General features: G+C 28.2%; 4 protein-coding genes across 5 annotated transcripts; 3 read left to right on the plus strand and 1 right to left on the minus strand.

The window, feature by feature from the left end:
• The first annotated feature begins 1753 nt into the window (after nucleotides 1-1753).
• Nucleotides 1754-2330, plus strand: LOC114376781 (heavy metal-associated isoprenylated plant protein 27-like). The gene is made up of 2 exons (XM_028335049.1): nucleotides 1754-1822; nucleotides 1932-2330. The coding sequence occupies exons 1-2, from the start codon at nucleotides 1754-1756 to the stop codon at nucleotides 2328-2330; spliced, it is 468 nt and encodes a 155-aa protein (XP_028190850.1).
• A 1960-nt stretch (nucleotides 2331-4290) lies between these two features.
• LOC114376787 (heavy metal-associated isoprenylated plant protein 27-like) lies at nucleotides 4291-4710 on the plus strand. The gene has a single exon (XM_028335064.1). The coding sequence runs from the start codon at nucleotides 4291-4293 to the stop codon at nucleotides 4708-4710; it is 420 nt and encodes a 139-aa protein (XP_028190865.1).
• Nucleotides 4711-8009: 3299 nt separating this feature from the next.
• Nucleotides 8010-8722, minus strand: LOC114375175. Its single transcript, XM_028332934.1, has one exon. It carries the CDS (start codon nucleotides 8691-8693, stop codon nucleotides 8127-8129), a length of 567 nt encoding a protein of 188 aa, XP_028188735.1. The 5' UTR covers nucleotides 8694-8722; the 3' UTR covers nucleotides 8010-8126.
• Nucleotides 8723-10117: 1395 nt separating this feature from the next.
• LOC114375174 (GDSL esterase/lipase EXL3-like) lies at nucleotides 10118-13985 on the plus strand. 2 transcript variants are annotated; one of them, XM_028332933.1, is made up of 6 exons: nucleotides 10132-10474; nucleotides 10605-10735; nucleotides 10839-11072; nucleotides 11663-11918; nucleotides 12516-12736; nucleotides 13797-13985. In XM_028332933.1, exons 1-5 carry the CDS (start codon nucleotides 10189-10191, stop codon nucleotides 12707-12709), a joined length of 1101 nt encoding a protein of 366 aa, XP_028188734.1. In that variant the 5' UTR covers nucleotides 10132-10188; the 3' UTR covers nucleotides 12710-12736; nucleotides 13797-13985. The 2 variants fall into 2 exon arrangements, with proteins under 2 accessions (XP_028188733.1, XP_028188734.1); XM_028332932.1 differs by lacking the exon at nucleotides 13797-13985 and having other exon boundaries at nucleotides 10118-10474; nucleotides 12516-12951.
• The last annotated feature ends 5539 nt before the right edge of the window (nucleotides 13986-19524 follow it).

Genomic DNA, 19524 nt, shown 5'->3' on the forward strand with positions numbered 1-19524 from the left:
GCCACTAAAACAATAAGTACATATGCAAATTACATAATAATACAGGTTTATAACACCCGTACACTTCACTCAACCAAACCAATTATATTCATGTTGTCGGCATATATGTATTATTACAAGGGGTCTCTTACATCCTGCACACTTAGTATATATATATATATATATATATAAAATCAAAATCAAATTAGATGAGGGATTCTAAAAAATTATTATTAGAATAAGTTAATCTTCCACATCAAATTATACCGTTATAGTTTATAAGTTTATACAGACCTATTTCATTGTATATTTTGATATGTAACTATTATTATACTATATATTTTAATAAATGTAACTAGTCAGGATCATGTCTAAAACTTCTAAGGTCGTAGAGAACTTTATATTTTGAGGCTTACCGTAATATAAACTATAAATTTTCATTTTATTCTTTTTTTAAATGTTAATTAAAATTTAATAATTGACAATTTTCAACGTACAACTGCAATCATTCATTCAATCACTCTTGCAATATAGTTGATATCAAATTGAATATAAAAATTTAAATTTGATTTTTAATAAACATTACATGTATTTAGAAATAATCAATTTTTTAGTACACTTCAATACTTCTAATAGAGCATTGCTTTCTTTTGGTAGTATTTTTTTTATTACCTTCAATTAAGAGGAAAAAGAACCCCAAACCACTAATATAAAATTAATGCACACTGAAATCTAAGTTTGTTTTAAGATTTATAATTTTTTTATAGTTTATTCTGCTTTGCAATTCTTAAATATTGGGGGTAAAATAAAACAGTTTAAAGTGATTGTATATTTTTTTTTCAAATAAATTATAAATAAAAATAAATAAATTTATTTGATAACAATGATTAACACAAGTGATAATGATTTGTCTCTCTTAATCAAGTGATTTTGGATTTGAACCATGTTGACAGAATATCTGTGCATTTAAAGTTTGATGAATGTTTGTCATCACTGTGATAGGAACAATTTCATACTATATCATAATCAAAAAAAAAAAAAAAAAAACTAAAATGACCATCAATCTTTAACTAAATGTGTGATGTCATCCCTATTATTTTGATCAAAAAGTCTTTTTATGAATCATACTATTTAGACTAAATTTAATATCTATATTCACTTTAAATTCATTTCTATTTGATTTTAAAGAAAGTATAAACTATTTTTTCTTATAACATATGAAATGAAAAACAAAACTTCTCAAATAATCTATAACAATATTTATGTGTGTGTATATTTTTAAATCGTGATCTTATTAACAAATTCATATAATAAAATTTATTATTAAATAGTTTAAATTAAAATAATATTTCAGAAATATATGTAGAAAATAATTTTTTTTGAAATGAGGCCAGCAGCCACGGATTTATATTATATATTTTAATAACTTTTAGTTCGATAATTTTTTTAAAAAAAATCACTATTATAATATTGAAAGTTTATTTTGCATAACATAATCTTATCTACAAAAAAAATTACATTAATCCAAAACTAGTGGATACATTATTCAGATTGATTAAAATTGATATAATACAGAACGTAAAAAGAAAATGAGGTTGCAACTCATTTAATATATTGTAATAAATCAGGAATGTTTTGTATAGTTTCCTGATCTTGGGATTTTGTTTCCTGTTTTTAATATTTTGTTGAGATTTGTTTGCATGTACATATATATTGCTGCTGCTCACAGGAAAGTGAAATGAAAAACACTTTTGTCTCATTCTGTTATACGCTAATGGGTGTCCAGAATATCATTTCGGGGCTCGTTCGATGCTGGCAAGGTTGTTGGCACGAGGAACTTGAGGTAAAAAGTGCTTTCTAGCTCATTTGTTGCTTTCAAAGCAAATATTTAGGGATGAGAATTACTTGTTTGTTTGGTGGTGACTAATTTAATTAGAGTGATGATGATATAGACAGTGGAGATTGGATTAGCGACAGTGGAGATAATGATGATGAATATGTATTGTCAGTGCAAAGGGTGCAAGAGAAAGGTGAAGAGATCAGTGAAAAACATGGAGGGCGTGAGGGAAGTGGAAGTGGATTTAGAGCAGGGGAAGCTCACCGTCACAGGCTATGTGGATCCAAACGAGGTTTTGGAGCGTGTGAGGCGCCGCGCGTGGAAGGAATCTGAGTTCTGGGCCATGGCCGATGAACCCTACGTCGTTCCGTACGCTTATGCACCTCAACCCTACGTGCTGCAGCCTAAGCATGATACAGAACCACCCACTCTTGCCCATGCAAGCTTCTTCCAGGACCTCAATTATGCCACACCTTTCAACCATGACAACCCAAATGCTTGCTCTATCATGTAAAGTCTATTTGCTAAATCCAAAAATATATTTAATTAAGATTTAACTTTTAAATTTAAGTAAAATATAAAAGTATAAATCCATTATCCACTATTTTACTGTTTTTTTTCTTTCTCTTTTCAAACGAACACAACCTTAATCACATATTATATATTCATTTTAAGTCAATGAATGTTGAATCTTGCTAATGGTTATGATGGAGTATTAATTATTGTTCTCTGTTTTCGATGGATTGACTTGTTAATTAGTATATCAATTTCATTTTTTTTTATCCGCTCCCAGCTCATTTAATTAACCTGCCCGCCAATATATAGACCGGTCCTTGAACTGAATAATGTAATAAAAAATAACAGAGTTTATATTTCTAAGAAAAATAAATATTGTTAAAAAGTCTAAATAATATAAGAAATAATAAGGAAAATACTGAAAAATGCAACATAATATATTAAAAAATTATAAGATAACAATATGTACAAATTAATCAAATAATAATTTAAAAGAAAATTTAATTTTCACCACTCAAACATTAAATAAAACATAAAAAAATTATTTTAAGCTTCAGTTAAATCCAATGACATATAAAGGCTAATAATTACTAAATGTAATAACATATTCGTTATTATTAATTATTAATATATCTCATATTATGTGTACGCAAATATATTTATAAAAAAAATCGTTACCTATTATTCGATGAAATATTTAGTTGAATTATTCTCTTCAATTTCAAATATAGGATGGTGGTTTTACAATTTTAATATTATAAAGAAAATTTGCAATATAATTTTTATCTTTGAATTATTGTACAAGTGAAATAAATATAATAACATACATAAAAAATTATATATGTTAATTATATATACTACTTGTTTTTTATAAATATTCTTGTAATAATACAATAAAGATTACAATAAATATTTTTTTATCAAATATTATGTCTTTCAATTCACTTAATGAGACATTAATCTCACTTGTAGTGTATAATTTTTGTTGTTCTAAGGAAATTTTGTATTTAATGAGATTTTTTTTTTATTATAAATTGATCATTTTGATACGTGTGAGAGAACAAAGGGATCTTATTCTAATGGGCCAACCTTTTGGGTTAGATTACAATGAATTTAAAAGATAATAAATTAATCCTCTATTATTACAAAAAAAAAGTTTAATTACAATTTTAATCTTTAAATTAATATTATAATTGTAAAATTTTAATTTCTTGAGTTTCAATTGCTCAAATTAAGTTCTTCTAGAATTATAATAGTATAATTTTGATCATTTCATCATTTTTTTCAATGAATATTTAATAAATTTTATTTATGTGATAACAAACGGGTTAGTTAATACGTATGTTAATGTAAATTAATTATATTTTTAGTCATTTACAATTGCAATATCAGAGATACTAATTATAATTAATTGTCATATCAACGTAATTAGAACTTGATAGACTACACTAAAATTAGACAATTGTAATAAAAAAAGTGAAACTAAGTATATAAAATATAACATAATTATATATATATTCTTCAAATATCGTATGATCTGATATTATATTGTATATGCTAAATAATAAAAATAAAAGATAGTAAACTAATCTTCACTGTTATTATGAAATAATGATATAATAATTATAAATGATACAAAATCAATTTTAATAATAATAAAAAATGGGCAGAATCTCAATGAATATAAACTGCATGCATGCTTGATCTACTCAAATCCTTTCTTCTCAGTATTAGAGAATTCATTCTTCCCTACCACACTTTCTGAGGTGCATCGGCACACCATACGTATGTAATTTGTTGCTTTCAAATCCATTTTTTGTTATGACAATAATCCAATATTTGTTTATTAACTGCACCAGCTTTAATTTTGTGCAAAATAACAATTGAGCTTTAATAGAGAATTCTTCGTAAGTATATGTATATTTACTTACTAAATTAGGGTGTGATGATTCTAGAGAATGGAGGCGAGAGTGGAGATAAAGGTGCGAATGCAATGCGAATGCACAGGGTGCGATAGAAAGGTGGAGAAAATGAAGAAATCAGTGCAAGGCATGGAGGGTGTGGCGCAGGTGCAAGTGGATCGAGAGGAGCAAGGCAACTGCAAGCTCACTGTCATTGGCCGCGTCGATCCAAACCATGTTTTGAAGGCTCTGAGACGCCTCACGCACAAGAAGGTTGAACTGTTGCCAGTGCCCCAAGTCCAAGACGACGTCGTTCCGCAACCGAGCCAACCCGAACCCGTGAACGTCCACAACGTGCTGCGTCATGATCACGACGATCAAGAAGCTTCGATGCTTCCACGTGCGAACTTCTTAGGCGACCCGAATTACACCACTGCCTTCAGCGAGGATAGTCCAAATGCTTGTCCTATTATGTGATCCATCTTCCATTCTATCACTGTCATTGCACACAAGTTTGTTTGCATTAGAGCGAATGTCGTGTTTTTTTCTATTATTGAATGCTGAAGTTGAAACTCGTTATTGGTTATGAAACTTATGATCGATTTTGAAAAGCAGATGGTTATTAAATTAAAGGAAGATATTAAAGCTAGGCACACTCTTATTCTTTTTTAATTATTATATATGAGTCGGGAATGCTTTTCACTCCCTCTCCCTGGTTGAAACTGATTATAGAGGAGGAAGGTAAGGGTACGTGTTCCCATTTTGCGTAGTATTACTATCTTAGTTATATATCAAACTTGTGTGTATTTTGCATGTGTTATTTAAATTTTTCTTCACTGAAATGTTATATACATTTTGTCATATAAGTAAAAAAATGGCTTCAAGTTGCTTTTTGTAAATATATGCTCGCCCGAAAAGGAATATGTATATATCCTAGCTTATTATTTTAAGGAATTCAGAAAGGTGTCGAATTTTCTCACTTTTGTTATCCAATAGTTTAGAAAAGGCTTCAACTGCAATTTAGGCATATTCTCAGGGAAGGAAATCACGTGGCTGATTGACTGCAAAAGAAGGATCTAAATTGTTATTTTGGATTCTTGTCCTAATAGTCTCACGCCAAAATTGTTAGCACATACGGCCTAGGGGTTCTTTTCCTTGGGTTTTTTTATATATAATATAACGTAAAATATTCATTAATTTTATTGATAATTTATTTTCTCTGAGAATAACTGATCACTCTTAATGAAATTTTCTCTCTTAATCATGTTTTTTTTATTCAAGTTTTAAAGTTGAGATGTCAATGAAAAAAATCGAGTTGAAGATAATCCTGACCAACAACTTGTTAATAGACGTTAACTTTTTAAATTTTGTATTCCTTTTTTATTTTTGAAGCATAAAAAATGAATAAGTTTATCATTTGAAGAAAAAAATTATCTTTAATTGTATCAATTATAAATAATGTGCATTTATGATAATGATTTTAAATAATTAAACAGTCACAGCAATCTTATTTTAATTTGATTAAATTTAATTATGATTGTAAATTTATATTTTGTCCCGTTCATTTAAAGGTAATATTGTCATATTATTGGAAAAAATGCATTTAATTGCATAAATTATAATTAATGTGCATTTATGATAATAATTTTAAATAAAAAACACAGTCACACCAATTTATTTTAGTTTGATTAAATGAATTATTATGATTGCAATTTTTATTTCAAAATAACGTAATCACGGAAACTATTTAAGTTTGAATTATATAGCATTATATATAGCGTAATCATGGTTTAATATTAATTATTTAATTGATTATTTGATTTGGAGTGGAATAAAAGAAAAGTCAGTATCTACTAAATATAAATTTATAGAAATTAAGGGGGTATCTACTAAATAATACTCCAACATCATTTGGCTTTTTAATCGATAAATACTAATTATTGTCTTTCTTCTTTTCATATTTTTTTTAATTATCACGACAATCTTATATCTTCTCCTGTGCCATCAAAATAAATGTCTGATACACTCCTGTCTCCTGCAAGTTCGCATGTTATTTAATAGGTACTCTCTATCTCTCTCTACGTGAAAGGAGAAGAAGGGAGTGAAAATATGACAGCATGTTATAGGGTGCTATAACTCAATTTTGACCATGGGTAAAAAGTTATTTATTTATTTAGATTTTATTTTGACAGAAATTTATTTATTTAGATTTTTTTGCTGAATATTTATTTAGATAGTGAATGCTTAATAAAGGGAATTATTTGTTACCGTTAGCTTTTATTTCTTTGGTCCAAGAAGAACAAGATTAACAAAAAACAATGAGAGAACAGAAAAAATAGAAAAGAAACTAATAATAAAATTTAAAATAGATGATAATATTTAGGGATGTCCGTGTTTATTAAACCCTCCTTCAGCGGGTGTTTTGATAATGATTGAACCTTTATTCGCAATTAACTTTATTTGATTTTAAGAAAATAGGACTAATTAAGAAAATAATTAAAATATTTAAAATTAAAAAAATACAAAAAATATGATGTAGTAATATTTATTGGTAGGGATGCCGGTGTTTATTAAACCCTCTTTCAGCGGGTGTTTTGATAATGATTGCAATTTGGAACCTTTATTGGTAATTATATTTATTTCATTTTAAGAAAATAGAAATTAAGAAAATGGTTAAAATTTAAAATTTAAAATAAAATAATAGATGGTGATATTTTTGGTAGGGATGCCCGTGTTTATTAAACCCTCTTTCAGCGGGTGTTTTGATGATGATCGGAACCTTTATTGGCAATTAAATTTATTTGATTTTCATTTAAGGAAAAAAGAAAAGTGAAAAGATTTAATTGCAATTCCTTTTTTTTATGCTAATTGTAATTCCTTTGTTTAAGGAAAGAAGGAAAATAAGAAGATTCGATTGAAAAAAATGATTTAGCTAAGGAAAGAAATAAGGTAAAGTTAGTTGGATTTGAATGGGAACTAAAAATGATTTTGAAAAATAGTTACAAGAAAGAGGCTCGATCACTCCATTTCTCTTCTATAAAGGGGCACTTTATGTATTTCGACATCCATAAAATTATGGTCTCAATCTTAAATTGTTTTTCATATAATTTGGATAAAATTAGTTATTCACTTGATAAATAAATAAATATTTTTTCAGGATTTCCTTCCTTATATATTTTTTATTCTCAACAAAATTAAGTGCTAACGCGGAATATAATATTTGTCAATGGATATTTCTCGTGCATGCACAAAAAGAAAGTATAATGAATTAATTAATCGATTGATTTCTTAGTTTTTTGGGGTGCATAGCATGCCTCATTGGTTATTGGATTTTGTTTGATATTTAGTAAACAATCTTTCTATGTTCTAACAATTTATAATAGTTTCTTAAAAAAAACAATTTGTGATAATAATGAGTACGCTAATGTACTAAATATTTGAGAAAATACTTTACTATCGTCTATAGTTATTTTAATCGATTTGAATATGATTAAGGGGGGTGTATTGGATTGGGATTTTGAGAGAATATTTTGACAAAAACAATCTTAAAGATTTTAAAAGATTATGTGGGATTGTATTGATTTTGTGGGATTTTAAAAGATTTTTTTTAAAAGACTTTTTACAATCAGGATTCTTAACCCAAGATTTTAATGGATTTCTAACACAGATTTTTAAAGATTTCAAAGTACTTTATGGATTTTTAAGATTTTGAAAGATTAATACATTTTAAACAAAAAAATAACGGAAGTTACAAAAGTGAATGAAAAAGATGATAAATAAATTATAATGTTTGAATAAAGAAAATAAAAACGATAGAAATTTTAAACCTTTTAATAACAAAGTCATTATTGCCTAAAAAAATAATAACAAAGTGATTCTCACTTCATGTTCGCCTAATTATTAGCATTTTTCCACATATCTGAACCTATATTAGTCCTCCATATATTAGCATCTTCTCGTTCCTGCTCTTGTGTTTGAACAATGGGTTCATGATCATTGTCTTCGTAATTTGGTAACACTGAAGATGAAGATGAAGACTCGTCAGTAGGTTCCACTGGAAATTCATCAGAACGACATTCTTTGCGAAGAAAATTATGAAGTGCTGCACATGTCAACACAAGCTCTGCTTGTGTTTTAAATAGAAATGGAGGTGCTGACTTAAAAATTGTGAACCGCGATTTAAAAATACCAAATATCCTCTCAATCACATTCCTTAAGGATGCATGACGAAGATTAAATAATTCCTTTTCATTTTCAGGGTCATTACCGTGACCTGCAAAATCTTGTAGATGATATCGTACACCTCGATATGGGGCTAAAAATTTGCGTCGATTAGGAAATCCACAATCCACCAGATAATACTTACCTTGGGGCACTTTAAGTCCATTCTTCCTTGCCAAAGCATCACTTAACACCTTGGAATCATGTGCTGAACCCTCCCACCCGCTAAGAACGTACATGAATTTCAAATCAAAGTTACAAGCATCTAATATATATATAAGAAACTAGTTATTTGACAAAAATAGTTATTGTTTCCTAATTGTCAAAAGTATAGTGACTATATCCCGAATAATATACAATTCAATAGAAAAACCAATAAAAAACTACCTAATAATAAAATAAGGGTCATGCTAACATGCGCACTTAGGGCACATGTTAAGGATACTTCCAATAGTAACTATGTCTTAAAAACAACAATTTTTTACTTTTAAAAAAGTAAATTGCACAACTTTCAATACAAAATTTCTATACATAATACACTAACAAGTGTCTTAAGGGCACATGTTAGCATTTTCCATAAAAATAATACTCATATATCATAAAATCATTTAAAAAAAAAACTATTAACAAAATAACAATAATAATAACACAATAACAATTAAAAAATTATTAACACAATAATAATAATAATAACACGCTGTCAAAAAAATAATAATAACACATTAATAATTAACATTTTAATAATAACACAAGAAAATAATAATAATAATAATGGACGTTGTAAAAAAACAAGTTGAAGAAACAGAAAAAAAAAAAGAGTTTTTTATTTTGATTTGCATATACAGTACTAAAAAAAAACAATATGAAATCTTGATGCATATCAATTGCCATTCTTTTGATGCATATTCATTGCCTGGACGTTGAAAACAATATGAATACGAAATCTTGAAGCATATACAACACCCTTTTCTTTTGATTTGCGTAATATCATATAGTATGAACAATATTGACTATCGATTGCCATTAAAAAAATAGGTAAAATTGATTGAAAAGTTGTAAGAGAATGAACCTGGTAGTGGTTTGTGTCTTGTTCGGCAGGAGAAGAAAAAGTCTTTGGAAGATTATGAAAAGTCTCAAGGGTTTGGGTGAGATTGTTGGAGGAGTATTTTATGTGTATTTCTAACTAAAAAGTCTCTCAAAATCCATTCCACAAAAGAATCCATCAAAATCTATTTACTTTTGAATACCAAAAGACATTTTAAAAGTGGTAAGAAATCTCAATTGAATACCAACAGATTTTGTTGCCCTGAAAAAAAAATCTTTATTGTCTTAATTGAATACCACAAGATTTGTTTATATTTTATAAAAGTCTTGATTGAATACCACAAGACTTTTTAATCATAAAAAAGTCTTTTAAAATCCTTTGAAATCTTAATCCAATACACCCCCCTAATTTGAGTAGAGGATACTTGTGATCAATATAAAATAAAATTAATAATTTTAAGACATCATATCATATAATTCTTTGTAAAAAAAAATTGTTGGGATAAAAACTTATTAGATACTAATAATAATAAATAAATAAATTGTCTATGCAACCAAATAAAAAAATAAAAAGAAGTCTAGCTTTGCTATAAGTAGCTTGCAGTCTTGCACCAAGCTCAAGATGTATCCACAATAACAAGGGATCATTAGGTTCTTTGTAAAGAAAAGCAGGGCACAAGTCATAGAAACATGAAGTTTCTCTTTCAAAATCTTCTTTCTCAATTGCCTATAGTCATTCTTTGGTATTTTTCCACTGTTATCATCTCTCAACAACATGTTAGTGCTGTGAGTCTACCAAACAATGAAACTGTCCCAGCAGTCATTGTTTTTGGGGATTCTATAGTGGATTCAGGTAACAACAACTACATCAACACCATACTCAAATGCAATTTCCAACCATATGGTAGAGATTTTGCTGGAGGAAATCAACCAACCGGGAGGTTCAGCAATGGTTTAACCCCATCAGACATCATTGGTACAAAAAATCATTACTCTTGCACTATGTTACCACATGCTACAATATGCATAAGCATAACAGAATGAACATCAGAACATGTTCATCTTCTTATTCAATTTCTCAACAAATTTCCTTTTGTCTTTTTCAGCTGCAAAATTTGGAGTCAAGAAGATTTTACCAGCTTATCTTGATCCAAAACTGCAACCTCAAGATCTCCTCACAGGCGTCAGCTTTGCATCCGGTGGCTCCGGATATGATCCTCTAACTTCTAAAACAGTAGTAAATAACCGTCCATAAAACCTTATATTTATATATCTTCATTTAATCATTTTCCTCACCATAACTAACTAAAATTTACTTTCTTTGCCATGTGTCACAAAAGTCCGTGCTATCATTATCAGATCAACTAGACAAGTTCAGCGAATACAAAAACAAGATAAAGGAAACAGTTGGAGAAAATAGAATGGCCACAATAATATCAAAAAGCATATACGTCTTGTGCACAGGAAGTAATGACATTGCCAATACTTACTCTCTATCACCGGTTAGGAGAGCACATTATGACGTTCCAGAATACACGGACTTAATGGCTTCACAAGCCACAAACTTCTTGCAGGTATGTTTTAATTAAAGAACAAAAAGAGGAAGTTAGAAGTTATCATATTTCTTTGCATGTGCGCACTTTCCAGTACATTTTGAAGCTAACCGACTTAAACGTGCGAAACTATGGTCTAGGTGATAAATTTTCAGACATGATGGAATATGTAGCTGTTCCCAACACTATGGTCAAAATAGGGTAGAGCAATATGGTTGGCAAATGACATTGTCATTAGGCATTAGTCGTTGTTGGTAGTTGGCAATTGGATTTTTCCTTTGAAGGGTTGCTTAACAGCCAATTCTATTTCTACCCTTTCATATTGGGTCAAAATTCAAAATCCAATTGCACTCGAAGCATCTAACATGAATGTGCGTGTGAATGTGTCTAAAGCCCACGTCCATGTGTGAACCACATGTCCAAATGAACAATTTGGTTTAGACTTTTATTTTGGACAGCCGTTTCTTAAAACCTAGTTCATATTCATATATATATATATATATATATATATATATATATATATATATATATATATATATATATATATATATATATATATATATATATCTTTGCATAAAAATATTTAATATATAAAAATGAATTGAATGCAGGAACTTTATGGACTAGGAGCTAGAAGAATTGGAGTAATTGGTTTGCCTGTTCTTGGGTGCGTGCCCTCACAAAGAACAATTCAAGGAGGCATATTGAGATCATGTTCAGATTTTGAAAACCAAGCAGCAATGCTCTTCAACAGCAAACTCTCATCCCAAACTGATGCCCTAAATAAAAATTTCCCCGAGGCTAGATTTGTGTACCTTGATATTTACAACCCATTATTGAATATGATTCAAAACCCTTCCACATATGGTACAGACACATCTACCATCATATCTTTTATTTTTTTACAAATCATCTCTTTTCTAAGTAGCTCAATATAATTTCTGAACTTTATCCTATATACACCAATTATTCATAATAGGATCCACCCAAAATAAAACAACTAAAACATAAACTTTAGACAAAAAAAAAGAATTATTATTAATTTTTACATAACAAAAAAGTCATATATGTTATAGAAAACCACATATATATTGATAAAAATATCTAAAACATTTTGGTCTCACTCAGTTGTTGGATGGACCCTGAATTTCAGAACACAAAATATAAAAGTTGTCGTTATATTGAGAGACTTTTCATATAAAAGGAAATTATTAGTAACTAACTAGTTACATAAAATTCACTTGCATGTTCGTATAATTGTTGGGTTGTTTGCCTTACACTCTTGGCGCGCGTGGGTCCATGAGATCTACAAATTAGCATGAAAATGCCCATAATAGCAATGGAATAAGAATCTCATGCACCTATATATGGCACTATATATCTTGACTAGTTATTCAATGCCAAAAATTTGATTAGCACATTTTGATTCGACTGATTCATTGCTCATGGTATTTTGTTGTTTAGGTTTTAAGGTAACAAACGAAGGATGCTGTGGCACTGGAATTATTGAAGCAGGCATACTTTGCAACCCTTTCACCCTACAAATATGTTCAAATACCGCAAACTACATATTCTGGGACAGTTTCCATCCTACGGAAGAGGCCTACAATGTGCTTTGTTCTTTGGTGCTTGATAACAAAATCAAGGATTTCTTCTGAATGCAGTTCCACTCTCATTCTTGAATGGTAATTTTCTAATGTAGTTCTATAATTTACGATTTTTGATTTTTGTTCATCTACGGTCCTAACTTGTAACTTTTAAATGCTATACATACGAAACACTGAGAATGTGTTCCGATCCTTTTTGCTACGAAAAATATTTATCGTTTATTATTTGATGAGACAATATCTTTATTCAAACCTTATGGGTATCTTTAATGTCATGAGCGAGTTTGATGATATACTTTTTTTTGTGTGGTCAAGTATGGTGATATGGTTTTTTTTAAAGCAAGTATGGTGATATGATGATTGATGACATTATGGACTTGACTAGTATGTAGAATTAATTAGTGATAGGTGGCAGTTAGAAGTTGCCACCGGGCACAGGTTTGGTTTGCAATAAATATAAACATAAATATGAATGCTAAAATTAAATAGTTTAAAAATAATGGGAATAAGCCCAAATATTATAGTTTATATCCGTACGTATAATGTGATACACACCATGTCTTAAAAAAAACACACATAACCAGTTATAGTTATGGCTTAATTAAAATAGGAAGAAAATTACTTAGACCATCCAACCCGTGCCTACAAAGTTCCACTGTGACAGAAAAAAGAAACACAGTTAAATTTTATCTTATATTTAATAGTATTTAATATCATTTTCTGATTTCAATTATTAAATAAAATATTATATATTGGACTTTATATAAAAAACATGATCACGAATCAATCACTAATATTTCTCAAAGTTATAATGGCGTTAAATTAAGTCTTTATATGTGATATTGTTTCTCATTTTATTTTTTTTCATAAACAAATAAACTTCATTTTAATTCCTTCATATAAAAAATTACATTTTTATCACAACATTTGACCTAATGCATTTTTTTCATATAAAAATATATTCTTTTATATAAAAGTTAAAACTTAAAAAACGAATTAAGTTCAGATATTAAATTATAATTTGACCGAAAATAATTTACGAGCCTTGCATAATTTGTGTTCTAGTCGAAATGACAAGTCCTAGACTCCCCATTCTCACCAATTTCAGCATTATCTATTTTTTATTTGTTTGTAACAGAACTGGGTTGTGGGCCTAACTAATGGAATATCAAGTAGCAATTACAAGAAGGGGAATACTATTGGCACTCCAATTGCTATTGGCACATGCTATACGTTTTTATTAATCATAATGACGAAAATGTCACTCAAAGGAAAATTTGTTTCCATTGAATACGAGGAAAAAATGTATAGCGGAAACAAGTTTTCATTATATATAAGATTCTTACACACAAAAGAAAATTATTGAGTTATTTCCACGGTGTGTCTTTGCAAAATATGCCTTGGAAACTTGTGCCTATTGCATAAGAAGACATATGCACATATGAGTGACAACAGTGATTCTAAGAGGAAAAAAGTTAGAAAATGAAACTTAACAATACAAACAATAAGTCTCAGCTAACAAAATATTCAAAATATACTGCAATTAGGTTTACTAAAATCAATATATTCATGTTATGTGTTGGAACAATGGGCAATCAAAAGCTCCTTCGTGGATTATATTGTCCATTTGTTCCCACACCACATGAATATATTGACCTTAGTAGATCCTAACTGTACTAATATATATTTTGAATATTCTAATAGTTGAAATGCTTGTATTATTAAGTTTCATATAGTTTGTTCTAATGTTTTTCCTCTCAAAATCACTTTTATCACTGATGTGTGTATATTGTCTTATGCAACAAAAACAAGTTTTCAAAGTGTAGTTTGCAAAGACACATGTTTTCGTTGTGTTAGAATTCTTATACACAATGGATTTTTTTTATTGTGTATCATGATTTCACACTCTCATATACGCAATAGAAATAAGTTTTTACTGTGTATAAATATTCTTACACACTATAAGAATTCATATACACAATGAGAATTTATTTTCATTATGCATTTCTTTCTCATGCAACAGAAAACAAGTTTCCATTTTTAAGGGGCATTTTTGTCAATACAATTTTCAGAAAAATCTAGGAGGATGCCAATAGTAATTGAGAACACAAAGGCTTTTAAAAAGCCCAGTTTCCTTCCATTCCTCCCCTTGGATCCAATTGATTCTGAATCCTAGCCTGCACTATCTCCCTCACCACCATTTTCTGTGCTTCCTAATACTACCGAACAGCAATGCCAATGTTAAATGTTCGGTTGTTGGTTGGTATCGTTACACTTACACAGCACAAATTATGTTTTTTTTATATAAAAAAAAAAAAAGCAGCACAACAATAGATAAACATCGCCAAGATCAAATTTTGTATTTTAAGAATTTTGTTGAATATGGTCTATTGCCGAAATTTATGCATCTGTGTTCAACTTTGTGATTGATTTCACTTTAAAAAAAAAATTGTGATTGATTGCCCTATATAGGACGAGGAGGGGCCAATAAAAGGACATTGATTTCCAATGATGCTTTACAAGCTTACCTTTCTTGTCGATTATTCTACCTACATAATGGTTGGCACTACACCATCTCATGGGCTAATTATAACAGTTCAAAAGATCAGTGAATTCCTTTGTGATTTCAACTAAATGGTCACGACAAGGAAAATTGGAAAATTGGAAAATCAGAAAACGACAGCTCCAATGATGTCCAATTGTCAATGGGCGATGGCATGCTTTGTAAAGGTCCACCAATGTCAATGAACGATAATTACGGTTCTTAATTAGGTTGATTTTTTTTTTTTTACAGTTTTATGTTTTAAAATCCAATATGCAATTTATCAACGCAAAGCACCTACTTGTACACTCAATTTAATTTAATGAATGCCTTGACTAAATGTCTCACAAACCGGGGTTGAATCTATTCTACATTTGATATGGTATAAATTATAATGCTTCTAGAACATTAAAATAAATTACCTATATAGCATATTATAATTTTTTTTAAAAAAACTTTACCTTTTCTTATGGTTGCATTTCTATAATGGGTGAGTTTGTTTAATTTTTTTTAAAAAATAAATTTAAAATAAGTATTTTTTAAATAAGCATTTATTTAAAAATAAGATAGAATTTTCTTCTTAAAATAAACAGAAAAAAAAATAATTTAGACAAACACACTACAAAAAATTACTTATTATTAAAATAAGCACTTATTCAATAAATAACTTTAAACAAACTTACTCATTGATAAGAAAATCTAAATCATGTGTAGTGTTTTGGGTATTAATATTAATAGGATATTTATGCTATCATTATGTTTTCAATTAAATTTTTGCTTTTCTAATATATATTGAAATACAATTTAATTTAATAGACATACATTTTCAATATAAAAGTTTTTACAGTGTAAATCATAAAAGTAGTTCCTAAAATAACTTTAAAGCTAATTATTATAGATTTCAATATATATATATATATATATATATATACCATACATGTGAAATAGTTATTATAGAAGTAAAAAGACTATTACACTTTTAATATATATTGTGCTTCTTTCTTCAATTGTTTTAGCCACATGACCCAGCATTATCTTGCCAATTGGGTGTCTTTTTCCTGATAATAAAAAAAATGCAGGGGTCCCAATCCACAACTTCCTAGCATGCGACAAGTTAAAAGCCATCTTGATCTTAGCTCTCCTTATGCCATCCACACACAAACGATTGTCTTAGGTGTAAAAGAAATTTGGACGAAGACATAAAGTTATGACCAGTTTGTTTTCCCTTGAATGCGATGAAAACTAAGTGGTTAACTAAATGAACAAATATGGTTTTCATGCCTTCGGCTCTGTCTGATTTTTTCATCCATTCATATACTTTTTTCATCTCCCATTATATGTTATTGATTTTAATTTATTTAAAAAAAATTTAAAAATTTAAAAGTATATGTTAATTATTTTTCAACATATAATTATTTATTAATTATATCACCTGAATATTTAATTGAATTTATAATTATATTTTAATTTTTAATAAAAAATATTTTTTCTAGAAAATATACATTACATAATGTATTTTTGAACTCAAGAGAGTTCGAAAGATGATCCGTGAATCCACGTCGGCACGGTAAAGGGTCCAAACTTTGATAAATATAACAGAAAAATTTGCAAACTTAAAAAAAAAAAAAACTACAAACATAAGATGAATATAAATATATAATAATGCTCCAAACAAAAATTGGTTTAGTTAAAATAAAGGTTGGACTCATGTATGTGAGTTCAGAATTCGTTGTTTACGTAAAATTCTATAAATGTCCTTTAAACTTTGAGTCTTGTGCTGAATCTAATGAATCTCCTAGCCTAACTCTTCTAAACTTTATTAAAATAAAAAAAAGTAAATATAATAGTACTGCAACAACCAATATCTCCATATAATACTATCACACATAGAATCGAAATAGCTTTTCTCCCGTGACCAAAAAACCAGGCTCAACTATGACAGCAGCATCTTAGTTTGTCTTATGTGAACTGATTATGGTCATGAAGTACTTAAAGAGTTATTAAACGCAACCATTTAATATAAACCATTCATAAATTCCATATTTTAATGTAACAGCGCACGTAAAGCACCCGTGTGTGCTAATGTGAGGTGGATAAAGTGGGTCACATGGATAGCACCATACAAGTAGGCGCTTATCTAGTTACAATTTTTTTCCTCAAAAAATACCTAATTATAAAGTTTCCTAAAAAAATCTGTTTAAAAATTTATACAACTTTAGAATGAATTATTCTGAACCTACGCCAAATGTATCAAACCTACTACAGTTTCATAAGTTGGATTGTTGAATAACAAATGTAAATTAAAGTTTTGTTTATAAATTCTAAAGTTTGGACGGAATTTATATTGAAAGCTTAATTAATTTAATATAATTTCCCAATTTTCTTTGTATTTTTCTGAGGCATTTGAAATTTTTTTTATATTAATTTCTATCCGTGCACATATAATTGTGTTAAATATTTTGAGAGAACTTTGATTTATATAAAAATCTTATTCAATTAGAACAAAATTATATCCCAAAATAAAAAAACATACACTAATTTTTTAGTCCCTATTTCTATAAATAAATTCATTTGAATCCCTCTCACTTTTATAATGTCATACCGGTTACTCTTCTGTCTTATTATAATTGTCTTCCACCCATCCTAATTTATTTTACATGAAAAATGGATAAAATATAATAATAATAATTTTATAAAATTGATCTTGTGATTATTAATTAATTTTAAATTTTTTAAGTTCATATAAGAGATATAATTAAAATAACAATAATTAATGATATATCAAAAATTAAAGGTTTGGGCCAATGTCCCATATATCAAAGAGAAACCACGACATTGTGGGGGCAGATATCGCACTATATATAAAAACATTTGAATTGCATTTTAATCAGTGCCCAAGTTAGTCACGAAAGTGTTTGATGAGGGGATACACAAAATTAAATTTTAATAAAATCGTTCTTCATTTTTCTCATGCTTACTCTCTTTCCCGCACAATCATGTATATAAAATAACAGTAGCAACAATAAATTTTAGATTTTTCTTATTTGTATGCAGTTGTCGAATAACTAAAAATAGAATAATATTTTTTTTATGAATTTGATTAAATATATTTAGGAAGTAAATATTTTTATGATACTATTCAATTATATATTACTATACATGGTAACATTATTAACTTTGTAATAATTATTTTAAAAGTTATATTTAATTTTTTTTAATTGATTGATACTATATATAAAAAATCATATTAACAGTATATATAAAAAATTAAAACTAAATTCTATATTTATATTTAATATTTAAGAATAAAATGAATTCTCAGATCGATTTGTCTCTCAAATTTGTTAATGCATTTTTTTTTATACCTCGAGGCATAGTTTGTGGCTCGCGACTAAAAGATATTTTGAGATAAAAAAATAAATATATTTTTTATTCTTATTAAATATGATTATATTCATGGGAACATGAAATATATTTTCAAGTTTAAAAATTTTAATGTTTAGAATAACATTTTGTTTACTACTTTTTATATACTATCAATCTAAATATTTCATGCTATCAACTAATTCAAAATCATTATAAAAACAAAAAATTTCCAATTTATTATTAGATTCCAATCTAAATATTGTTTTTTCAATCACAGTCATTATTCAGCCAATAGTTACAAATAATACATGTATGAATAATAAACATATTTTAGTAATACATGCATGAAATTGGAACCAATTGCTGTGACTTCTTCATTTCACCTTTAGACCTCCTTTCCCAACCATAACCGTAGTCTTAATTAAATTCATAACTAAAATAAATCATTGATACACTTTTATGGCATGTATTAAATTTTGTTTGGCTTTTGAATAAAGTTATTTTTTATTATAACAAACTTACATAATACTTTTATAAAATTTTGATTGAAAAGATTATAATTAGTTTGCTCATTGACGAAAAAGACAAAGACAAGACCATAGTTAATCCATATCCATTTGCATCCATAGACCATAGTCCACTGCATGAAATTGTAGATGGTGGGGATAGTGTGAAGCCACGTGCACCTCACCACATGTGCGCTCTCTCTCATCCTCACCATTGCCTTTTGTTTCTCTTCAATCAACACTTTCTTTTATCATAATTAATCTCATTATTCTCCCTTAAATCATGCTATTGCCCTTTTTCTTCAATGCTCTTTGCTACTCCCTCTTTTCCTTTTCTTTTCAACCTCTCAACTTCCAATCTAACCAACCTTCTTTTTCTTTCATAAATCACACCACTTTCAAAAGAATCTTACTGACATGACCTTTAAGATATAATTAAAACATATTCAATC

Source organism: Glycine soja, chromosome 11, assembly GCF_004193775.1.
Source record: "Glycine soja cultivar W05 chromosome 11, ASM419377v2, whole genome shotgun sequence".
In the NCBI taxonomy this organism is placed as follows: domain Eukaryota; kingdom Viridiplantae; phylum Streptophyta; class Magnoliopsida; order Fabales; family Fabaceae; genus Glycine; species Glycine soja.

What these genes read in the sequence shown, in the direction of transcription:
- LOC114376787 (XM_028335064.1), top strand. Translation starts at nt 4,291, where the DNA reads ATGGAGGCGAGAGTGGAGATAAAGGTGCGAATGCAATGCGAATGCACA.
- LOC114375174 (XM_028332932.1), top strand. Translation starts at nt 10,189, where the DNA reads ATGAAGTTTCTCTTTCAAAATCTTCTTTCTCAATTGCCTATAGTCATT. An exon ending in AACCCCATCAGACATCATTG is followed by an intron (nt 10,475 to 10,604) that starts GTACAAAAAATC and finishes TGTCTTTTTCAG; the next exon opens with CTGCAAAATTTGGAGTCAAG. An exon ending in TCAAAACCCTTCCACATATG is followed by an intron (nt 11,919 to 12,515) that starts GTACAGACACAT and finishes TTTGTTGTTTAG; the next exon opens with GTTTTAAGGTAACAAACGAA.
- LOC114376781 (XM_028335049.1), top strand. Translation starts at nt 1,754, where the DNA reads ATGGGTGTCCAGAATATCATTTCGGGGCTCGTTCGATGCTGGCAAGGT. An exon ending in GTTGGCACGAGGAACTTGAG is followed by an intron (nt 1,823 to 1,931) that starts GTAAAAAGTGCT and finishes ATGATGATATAG; the next exon opens with ACAGTGGAGATTGGATTAGC.
- LOC114375175 (XM_028332934.1), bottom strand. Translation starts at nt 8,693, where the DNA reads ATGTACGTTCTTAGCGGGTGGGAGGGTTCAGCACATGATTCCAAGGTG.